We start from the raw sequence: 10,909 nt of genomic DNA on the forward strand, positions 1-10,909 counted from the left end.
CACAAAGAGGAACAATCTTCCTAAACCCTCACAGGTTGATCAAGGGTCATGAACATGCATTAGACTGATTCAAACCAAACAGGATTTTAGCATCTCTGGTAAAATCTTTGAATGACATTTTTCAGGAAAGCTTATTGTCACTGCTGCTGGTACTGATCATTCCTAAAACACAGCAGGGATTAGGTTATGACTTCTTCTCAGAGGGTCATGAAAATTGAAAACCAAGTCCCAAACTGTGTATTTAGGGAAGATCACATTCATATCAGCACTGGGCTGCATCAAAAACCTGTAACAGCTGCTTTCTGAAGTTGGAAAAAATTAGCCACTCAGTCCCTTTTCTCACATTGTTCAGTAAGAATTGATCCTGAGAAATGTGTTGTTTATTGACATGACTTGATCTTCAGGGACATTGTTCAGTGAAAGGATAAAGAATGGTTGGTAAAGTCAGATAAAGTATCAAGCTAGATAAATAATTATATTATTTTCTGAACCATCTTGTTCCATCAACAATGCTTCTTCAAAAACCTCAGGAATATGGCCATATCTTTCCCACCTGACTCTTCAGTATGTCAGAAAGCCTGAATACTGCAACCACTCTTCATATCATCATCTGCAATTTAGATTAATGCATATTCCTTGACTTGCTGTCTAACATATTCTAGAATGGGAAGGGGAAAAAGAAGGAGAAAGTAGTATTTCTTGAATGTTGAGTTGCAATATAAGTCTACTGGAAAAATATCTTCAGGTATTACAAGGGAACTCTGGGGACTGTGTAGCAATGCAGATCTCTTTTGCAGACAGACATGAGCTCACCTGATTGTTCTTCAAGTCAGTAAAGCTGAGGTTAGTCTAAGACTAAGCTTGAGCTAATAAGTCCAGCTAAGAGGGAGGATGTATTAACTCAGGCCCAAAGCCAAAGTAGAGTAAATATAAGAACTCTCTCTGCAGAAAAAGATAAAAAAAATTAAAAATTAAAAAAAAAAAATCAGGGAATCTATGTCCTGTGTCTCCATGTCTTACTTGCAAAATGGGGGTATTTAAGCTGCACTTCTCCCACTCAACATTAAGAGTAGAAGCTCTTCTGCTAAGATTTTAACATGCATACGTATGGAGCCTTGAAAAGAAAATGCAACTCAGTCTGGCTACAGTGATGTAAGTAATAATACCTCTTAGTATGGTATTTAGTGTTCCTAAGCAATGGAATTGACTGTTACATTTTTTATGGTACCCTACTGGAAATGCTAAACTAGCTGAAATACCTTTGCCTAGCCTGGTTCCTCCAACATCACAGAGATCTCACTTTGTATTTTGCTGCAGGTTGTGCAATATCATCTAACCATGTCTGAAGCTCATCTAAGCAAAAAGTACAGAAGGTTAAAATCAGTTCTGCATAGCTCATTATTTGTTCACTGAGCTTCATCTAGCACTACATTTTGGATGCACAATTATTTAAGGGATTAGGAAACTTCATTGAACAGTCTTATGGTACTGCTGGAAAGATGACAATTGAAAGATGTCCAGGAATTCTCTAATTTTTCCATTTTTCCCATCACTCACTGCTCTTTTCCCCCAGCATATCCCAATGGATGGTACACATGTCCTCAGGAAGGACTCCTCATACTTCAGTTTCTGATCCATTGACTGTGCAAGTGCTCCCTGAGGTCTTTCTTTGGCCTCTACCTTCACCAGCTCTCTGTGAAGTGACAACCCTCCCATCAGCAACCAAACCTGCACCTACCCCTAGATGCATTGGCTGCTGTTCCTGCAGCCGTTTTTGTCCTTGCACCCCAGACACAGAAGACAGGCAGCAGTCAGGAGCATCAGCCTCCAGCTCCTCCTGCAGGGAACAACTTCCCTTCACAAAACACTTGTAATTTCAATGAGGATTAATTGGGAAAGCCTCAGTCCATTTCCCTGCAGTTCTTGTCTTCTCATTCACTTATATTGTTTTCACTTGGTTTCTTAATTTTTCCTTTCTTCTTTTTTTTTTTTTTTTAACAATTTACTTCATTAGTTTCTTCTGCTCTCTCTTTGTTCACCTTTCTTCCCTCATTTTATGATTTTAACTCCAGTAATTTTGGCAAGTTTTGGTTGTTTTTACTGCCCCTAATTCCATCTCAGTCCATTTGGTTGTGGTCACTCCATTTCCAAATTTTCTGCTTTTTTTCAAGTGCATTTTATTTGATCATATCTCCTTTCCAGAGCATTTGTTCGACTTTGTTGTCTGATTTCAAGATTCCCTTTCAGGAAAGGAATGAAAGTTCCTCAGTTCCTTAGGCTAGAGCAACATGATCACTGCTCTAACTTGTCATCCTGTGATAGGTAACCTCAGGCAGCTTGACAGAAGCTGGTTGTTAAATTCTGGTCCCTTACATACTTGCCAGGATGGAGATGCTTCCATTTCTCTGAAACTTGTTCCAGTATATTACTTTCCCATGAAGAAATATTCTTCTAGTTTCCAAATGTCCTGAATTGAACCTTCCAAGCTGCAATTTGGGGTTACTGCCCTTTGATAGACCATCTCCTACTACCAGGAAAAAATATGGTTTTGTCATCTTTGTCATTGCCCTTGATATAATTGTAAGCTGTTATTAGACCTTGCCTTAGCCTCCTGCAGGCCAGACTATATATATACACCCAGCTCCACCTGTCTCTCCTCGTAGGCCACATGCTCCCTGCCTCTGCAGCCTGCTGCTGGACCCTCTCCAGGTTCCACCACATCCTTTTAGGACTGGGTTGGGGGGGATCCAGAACTGAACCACTATTCCAGGTGCAATCTCACTACTGCCAAGGAATAAAGGGTAATAACTTCCCTCCACCTGCTGGTCTTGCTCTTCCCAATATAACTCCCAACTCAGTATGTGACTTGCCTAACAGGAAGAGTACTCAACATATGGTCTTATATTCAGTGTGGCACCTGCCATAACACCCAGTTTGCAGAAGGGCTGAAACTCAGCCCATCACCTCCCAGCCATAGGGTGGCTCCAGCCAGGTGCCAAGCTCTGCATCCCACCATGTTGAGCTCTGTGAGGTTTCTTCTAACCCATCCTCTCATCCATTGGGGTCCCTTGGCTTCAAAGCATTTGGAAAGTCAACCAGTCCCTGTAACTCAATATCATCCTGTACAGTATGTAAAAAAATAACAAAATGTGAGTAATACTTTATGTCCTTTGGTCACAAAGGAAATTCAATGCTGTTAGTCTGCTTCTGGTTGCATTTTTCTCAATTTGGGTTTGTTCTCATTTAGTCCAGTTTCACTGAGCTGAAGTCCTGTCATCAGCCTCTTCTTGGCTGCTGGCAGCACCAGGAGAGGCATCCTGTGACTACAGGGTTTATTGCCAGACTCATTTGCTCTCAATTCCCTCCATGGGCCCTGCTGTCTTTGCACTAATGGCAGAGAATATGAGTGTGTCTCTCTCTGAAAAAAGAACTCTTTTTTCAGCTGCTTCTCCGTCTTAAATATTTGAGATTGGTAAATCTCAAATATTTAAGATTGATTGGTCTGTGTGTCAAAAGCTGGATGCTGTTGGAGTTAGTCCCACACTTTCCTTACTTCCCCAAAAAAAGGAATTCTATTTAGCATGGAAATAGTAGTGCATATATTGCACAGCAGTATATATTGGACAAAAGTTGTGCATCAGCTGCAGGTAAACTGGGGATCTAAGCCAAAGACTATTCATATGTGTAAGAGACCTTGCATGTTGCATTATGCCTAACTTTTGGTTATATAGGGACTGGCTGTTTGGCTCTGCAATCAGAGATGTGCTTAAGCATGTGAATGATCCCACTGAAAGCGATAGGACTAGCGGTGGACTTAAAAATTAAGATAGCATCTAGATCCATTCTGTCATTGGTCTTAAATCAGACTTGTTGCTAAGTTTCCCAATGCTGCCATCTACAGAGTAAGTTGACTACAGCTTTGAACAGGCAAGCAAGAAGACAGTTGCAAAAATGATAGATTGCACGCAGTCAGCCCCAGTAGAGCTCTAAATTAGTAATGTGCACATCTAAACAGATAAGCCTAAGATCCTAACTTCAATATTTCTCAAGTATTCCTGAGGATAGTTCTATGTATTAACAGTTGAATGTCCACCTCTGGAAAGCAACACAAAACTGGCAGGAACCTGTTAATTCAAATTAATTTGCTCAATAGACTACTCTGTCTAGAAGAGCAGCAGTCACTGGGTTCTTCAGAGGGGGCATAAAACACAGCAGGCTTTGCAAGTTCCTGCCCTTCTCAAAAATTTTCACAGGGAAAATTCAGAAGTAAATTCAAGAAAAACATGAAGGGCTTTAGATGAGAAGTAAGAGGGTCAAAGGCACACACAGGAAATTAAGGAAAAGTGACAGTTCTGAATGGAACTACAGATATAAGAACAAAGAGGAGAAAACAAGGAGGGACAAGAAATGAGCCTCAATTCAGATAGACATGCCCAAGAAAAAATACTAAATTATAAGAGCATCTTCTCATGAAAAGTGTTCTGATACATAGCACTCTAAAAAAACAGCTCTTATCCTAAACATTTCTGCCAACATGTGAAATAACAGACAAAGATTAAAATTAAAAAACTGGCAAGTAGGTAAAATAAGCTAGAAAATAAAAAAAAAAGTATTTCTTTTGGGATTATATATGCCTGATACGGCTTTAAAATATCTTCCTGGTTTTCTGTTTATGGCTCATTCAATAGAATTTGAAGTTGTAAAATACACACTTCTGTGCATTGTGACCTTTTTTCTGAATGCAGTAACACATTTGGAACGGGTGCAACTTAAATATTGCAACATTCAGCTTACAGATCAACACCCACGGTTTGAGATCTCTATCCCAGCTCCCTAGATCTTTGCCATCCCAAAAAATTCATCTTCCTCTTTCTGAAACCAAGGTATTTTAAAGTCAAGCCCAGCTGTTTGCTAAGCTCTTGTCATCATTTCTGCAGGGGACAATAGCCTTGCTAGTGATGTTATAGATAGATAGATAAAATTCATTCTTTAGTTTTTCCCTTTATTTCCATCCTTTGAAACTGTGCCTGGGAATAGGCATACAGAATTCACATAGAATGCGAGAAAACAAGAAAAGTCTGGCACAAATAACACTTTCCCTGTTTCTTCATGAGGCTTAAATTACTAAAATGTTGCCTTTCGGTAGGTTCTTAATGCAGAAGCTTGAGCAGAATAAAAAAAAAAAAAAATTTATGAAACACTGAAATAACTTCAGTAGCACCATTTGCACTGCTAATTGAAACAAAAAGTAAACCACAAAAAATTGGACTGCACATACACAGTATGTATCTCAAAGGCATTTTCAGGTTCTTTCAGCACTGGCTCTACACAGGCACAGTCACAGCATGTACCCTCAGATATTGCCCTAAGGGCAAGGAGAGGGTTCTCTGCAGCACTAAAGCTCACTGCCCTGGGTAAGGCAGACAGCTCCTCCTGCAGCTGGTTTTTGCTGCGGCTTCCACTCTCTTGTGCTTGTGCCCCTTGTGTTTCCCCTCCTGAGGGTTGTGTTGCTAAGCAGCCTGAGCCACAGGCATGGCTCCAAGGCTGTGCTGAAGATGCCCCAGGAGCACATCTTCCCCCACCCTACGACAGCTTCCACTAATAGGCAGAAGATGATGCTGTTGTAGAGGACAATGACACATAACAGACCCTTTCTTAGCCAAGTTTTCACCTCCCTGTTAATAGAAACTGGACACTGATGTTTAGATTTGGAGTGTCCTGAGGTTTAGCAAACCCTTAAGACTTCAAATCAAAATCTGTTGCAACCCTTTCCAGCTTCAGCTATCAGCCTCATGAGTGGTAACAAGGTCCAATACAGAAAAACTATAACACACACAAACCTTTAACAAAAGCTTGAATTGCCCTTCAAAACAACCCTGCAGTCAGAACAGCTTGCAGCATACCCAGAGCAGCAGTGACCATCTAAGACTGTGTAACCCAGCACTGTATAAAATGGTTGCCAAGGACAGACTGGGACTGCATTAGAATAAAGATCCAAGTTAAAGGGTGTTTTATCCCTGCCTACAGCTACCTGAAGTATTAGCAGGGAGCTGCAAGAGCAGCAAACAGCAGCTAGACAGGTAAAAATAGTTTCAACAGGTCATGGTTCATGCCAAAGGACATGTATTATAGATTAAATTTCTTTCCCTGAAATCAAATATTTCATCCTGCTATTAGAAGTTCATGTAGTGTGGGTTTTTCCTTTTTAGGTTGTTTTGGATGGGACAGATAAATACAGCCTCTCTAAAGGACTTCATAACAGAATCACAAGTCAGTAAGCACACACAGCCTAGCCCAGGATTGTGTTCTGTCTCAGCCAGCAGGTTTGGTTTAGCTACAGGTAGGGAAAAGACCTGTTCTAATAGTCTCCTATAAGGAAACAACACCAACCAACTCAGTGGGTATTCTGTGGCTGTTTGCACTAATACAGACCACATTAAGGTGACATTTGATCTTAATTTATCACACCTTACCCCTCCAAAATAAATGTATTCAGGGTGGTAGATTGCAGCTTATGAGTTTCAGAATGGACATTAGGGAAAGCCTTACTAGAATGGTAGTGCAGCACTGCTACATGTTAGACTGATGCTTCTTCATCCTTGGAAACCTCCAGGACACTAGAAAGAGCAGTTTCCCTGCTACCCTGACATTAACTTAAGTTTTTGCTCAGAGGAGAGCTTTGAGGGTCTTCTGAGAAGAAGTCTTAAAGAAGATGCCGCACAACTCCTTTTGGAGAGAATTAGTCATCACTTTAGTCCATTCAGTCTTCCAGCAGAACATTTTATTCTCATTAAGGACAAGGAAATATCAACCAACAACTCAATTAACATAACACAGATCAAACAAGCCCTGTTAAGCATTTTCTACTTAACATGTGAAAAAAGAGTCTAAAGATATCTGATGTGTCCAAACCGTTCACATTAAAACTTGAGCTCATTCTTTAGCATAAGCTCAGCTGATGTTGCTTCTGTGTATAGCAAAAGGTGGAAATAATTTAAGTTACCAGAACAGCTGTGTTTAACAAGTACTGAAGCACTGGAGTTTAAACTGCATTTACTGGTGTGCTATTAAACTGCTTTCCTTGCATCTCTTCAGAGTCTTAGGCAGACTTGCAGAAAGCCACAGCAGAAAAACGAACTTCTCCTTTTTCACGTTCTGTAAATTGTCTGCAGATCTTAGCAGAATCCTTGGGGATGAAAAAATACAGGTGCTTAGACTAACCAAATACACTTCCTATAGAGAACAAGTCTTCGCAGTTCCTCTCTGAGTCCCACCAACTCAGTTACATAATCTTATGACAGCAGCTAATAAATACACTGAACAGGTATCTCTTAGGGACAATACCTTTAGTAGTCATAAACTTAGCAGATTTAAGCACAGACTCGTACAGCAAGTAGGTACAGCCACAATACACCACAGGCAGACTTCTCACCTTTATATAAGGCTCTTTATATGCTTTGTTTTCAGGGAAATGAGCAGCAAGGGAGAAGACTTACCTTCAACAGCAAGTCATCTGAGCTTGTGCCATGGTTTACAGGAAATGGCATACGGCCATCTGTGAAAGAAATACTTCTAAATTAGCAGAACTGAGCATAGTGGACCCAAACAAGTACACATATGATGATACTTGGGAAGTCAGACTATTGACAGTTCTGAGTGAGATGGAAAGTGCTCTCAGCTACACCAGTGACAACATGCTTTAGGCCTTCAGTGTAACCCATCATCAGTTAAAATCCTCAGATGAAGTTACCAATTGTGTTTTGGCTCTGAGAGCCTCAGCAAACAGTTTAATTAGCACAAAGTATCTTGCTTGAGCCCCCAACACTGCAGTCCAACTGCAGAGTTCACAGGGCCTTACCCAATTCGTACAGGTGTCCATCCACGTTGACAAAAAGGATGAAATGGAAGTTCACACTGTTGTCCTCAACCTTAGGAGACACCATCAGATATATTTGTTAGACTGAAGCTAGTACTGCAAACCCAGTTTGTGATTACAGAACAGAGGAAACCTCAACAAGAAAGCAAACTGAAATCTTAAGTTTAGCAGAAGAGGTCTGTGGCAAGACTTCTACAAGGTCAAGCACCAGAAATCCTAATGGTGAACAAGCATTCACCCATGAGTCACTCATTTCTCCTTCCTCACCAACTGTAACAGCTATCTGACAGACAAAAAAAGGTGTTGCTCTACCACCTTCTTTAAACACTTTTTCCAAGATTTTACACATTCACATCTTACCCGACATTGTCCTTCTTGCGCAACAGAATTGTGGACTTCTTGTATAGCCTTAAGAGAAAGCAGATAGAGGTTACTACTACATTTTTGAGTGCTGATAACTGTCAGCAGGTTTTGTAGTTCATATACCTTATTATTTGCCAAATGCTTAGCTCTTTCTTCAGGAGACAAATCAGCTGTTTCATCAAGAAATTTCTTCAGGGCAGACCCCTCCTCTGCACAAGATGATCAAACATTTTATTCAGTATAGGTAAAACATCACAGTTTAGATTCAGCATACAGTGATCAATGCTTTTAGCTCTAGCTACAAGTCATTGCATTAAGCCTGTTACTATCTGCACCATAAGCACATTATGACTACAACTTAAAGTATTTATTTATCCAGAATATACTAGTAACAATCTACACAAACAACCAGAGTTGTTCCAGGGAAGAGTGCTTCAGTATACTGTGGATGCTTGTTTTGAAAATCATTTTCAAAGGGGATTTAGCTTTTCTGATTTCCTCACGGCACATTTGGCAGAAATGTTCAATCCCATTTTGAAGAAATTCAATAACAGTACCAGCTGTAAGGACACAACTAACAGAATGTGAGTAGATGAAATTGTCTCACTGCCTTCAAATGAAGGCAGCACTTGCTCGTGACAGGCTTGCTTTGGTTTACCAGAACATAAATTAGTAGAGCAGTACTAAGATGCACAGAAAAGCATCTTAGTACTGCACTACTAGCACATAAAAGATGTGCTGCATTATTGCTTCAGTCATCAGGAGAGCATTATTTCAGTGAATCCTTTTTAAGAAGAACAAAGCAAAACTGCTTAAATGCTCACTGTGACTTCCACACATTTTCCTTTGTACAAAAAGGATTCCCACACCACAGAAAGGGTCCAAGTTCTCTTGGAATAATGGTAGCTGTATTTTGCAGATCTAGTCTCTGAACAACAAAATAATCTTTTTCTATAGTAAAGAAACCATCAAAACTATTATCTTGGTATGAAACATCTCCTTACAAACCCTTATCTCTACAACTTCTCCAGAAAAAAAACAATTTAGACTGATTTACAGGCTACTCTGAGCACATTGATTTCCATTGGACATAAGTAGCATGAAGAACTCCATCTCATATATTGACAATAAGCTTAATGTCAATAACTTCTTCTGAACACAGTGCTTTCTAATTACAGACAGACTTTGGTCAGTCCTGCTAAGTGCCCTTTTCCTCTTGCATTGCTTACTAGGACAATACCTCTGCAGCAATTCAAAGCACATTCCCTTCTGTGTTTCAGGCAGCCCACATGCCCCATTCCAAGAGCTGGAAAACCCACTTACCAACTGAAGCAGTATAGCATGCCTTAACTTGGCTCACATGAAAGCCCCTGTCTCCCAATAGCCCATACCCATTGAATCTGCTGTCAAAAAAATGGAAATTCAAGCACTTCAGAACATTCATACTCACCAAGTTTCAATTTGTCTTTGTTATTAGCAACTGCATGTATCAGACCAATTGTCCCACAGGAGTTACTGACTGTCTGCTTCAGGAAATACACTTTGGAACTGATCTCCTGGTCCTTTATTTTCTCAGTCTGTTGCTTCCTGAAGTTCTCATGCTGTAAACATGTAATTATTTTAGGCATTTCATCACAGTCCTATCTTTGTATTGTGCAAACCACTGGACATGTAAGTTGTTGTACAGGAGAATCAGTATTAGGACTGGACAAAGATTTACTCACAAAGTAATCTTTGTGGCAAGTAAAGCACCATATGTCTGAACTGGATTCAGGCCAACACTTAATGGACTACCTGCATGATTCAGTCATATCCAAAGGCACTGTTCTTAGGTTCTCCATCTGAGCCATACACTGGAAATAGCTTGGGGTGAGAAATAATCTAATGGATAGGCTTTTTTATTTCCTCTCCCAGTTGCTTTGATCCATTGAACAAGGTTACTCAGCATGTCTCCACAATAGGCCTTTGAACCTTTAGAATTATTTGCCTTCACAAGCCCCTCCCCATCACAACAACGTATAAACAACTGTAAAATTGCTATTGGAAGGTTATAATCCTTCCTTTTAAGAACTTGCTAATTAAATTTTATTTCAAAGCTCATCTCCTCAATCACTTCCTTAGCATCAGGTGGACTGAGTATATTAATATATTGAAGAAGTAATGTAGGCCCCTCCAGATCCAATGATTCAGCATGGTAATGGAAGTGCTATTCCTTACACTCAAGATCGCTCATGGGTTTTTTTCCCCTCAGTCTGTTATACAAAGCAAAACCTCACAGGAACACTGGGATGGAACGAGAGCCCCTGTTTAGTGGCTCAGCACAGCTGAGGCTATTTGGAGGCTTGGTCCAAGCAAACACCGTGCCAGTGCCAAGCCCCATCCACGCCTAACCTCCTGATGTTTGGGTGGATGACAGCGGCACTCCAGACAGCGGCCAGCGCTGTCCTGCGCGGGAGGGGACACCCACCTGCTCCGTGAGCGGGAACAGCAGGAGCAGCGCGCAGGCCGGGGTCGGCACGGCGCGCAGCGCTTCATCCTCGAAGCCCAGCACGTCCACGAAGCGCCAGCCAGGACCCACCCCGAGGCGGGACAGCACCTGCACGGGGCACAGAGAGCGGGTGGCCCGGCCGCGCCACGCCCGTCCCCACGGGGTGCGGCCGCCCCAGCCCC

General features: G+C 41.2%; 1 protein-coding gene across 1 annotated transcript in view; it reads right to left on the minus strand.

Moving 5' to 3' along the window:
• Positions 1 to 6,759: 6,759 nt before the first annotated feature.
• Positions 6,760 to 10,909, minus strand: part of UCHL1 (ubiquitin C-terminal hydrolase L1) — a 5,063-nt gene continuing 913 nt past the window's right edge. The window contains exons 2-8 of the mRNA XM_033513896.1: positions 10,707 to 10,904; positions 9,690 to 9,840; positions 8,363 to 8,448; positions 8,237 to 8,284; positions 7,859 to 7,928; positions 7,497 to 7,555; positions 6,760 to 7,186 (exon numbers count right to left, since the gene is read on the minus strand). Of these exons, the coding sequence (XP_033369787.1) occupies positions 7,100 to 7,186; positions 7,497 to 7,555; positions 7,859 to 7,928; positions 8,237 to 8,284; positions 8,363 to 8,448; positions 9,690 to 9,840; positions 10,707 to 10,904 (699 nt within the window). The 3' untranslated portion in view covers positions 6,760 to 7,099. The remainder of the gene's footprint in view (positions 7,187 to 7,496; positions 7,556 to 7,858; positions 7,929 to 8,236; positions 8,285 to 8,362; positions 8,449 to 9,689; positions 9,841 to 10,706; positions 10,905 to 10,909) is intronic.

Source organism: Parus major, chromosome 4 (genome assembly GCF_001522545.3).
Source record: "Parus major isolate Abel chromosome 4, Parus_major1.1, whole genome shotgun sequence".
Lineage (NCBI taxonomy): Eukaryota > Metazoa > Chordata > Aves > Passeriformes > Paridae > Parus > Parus major.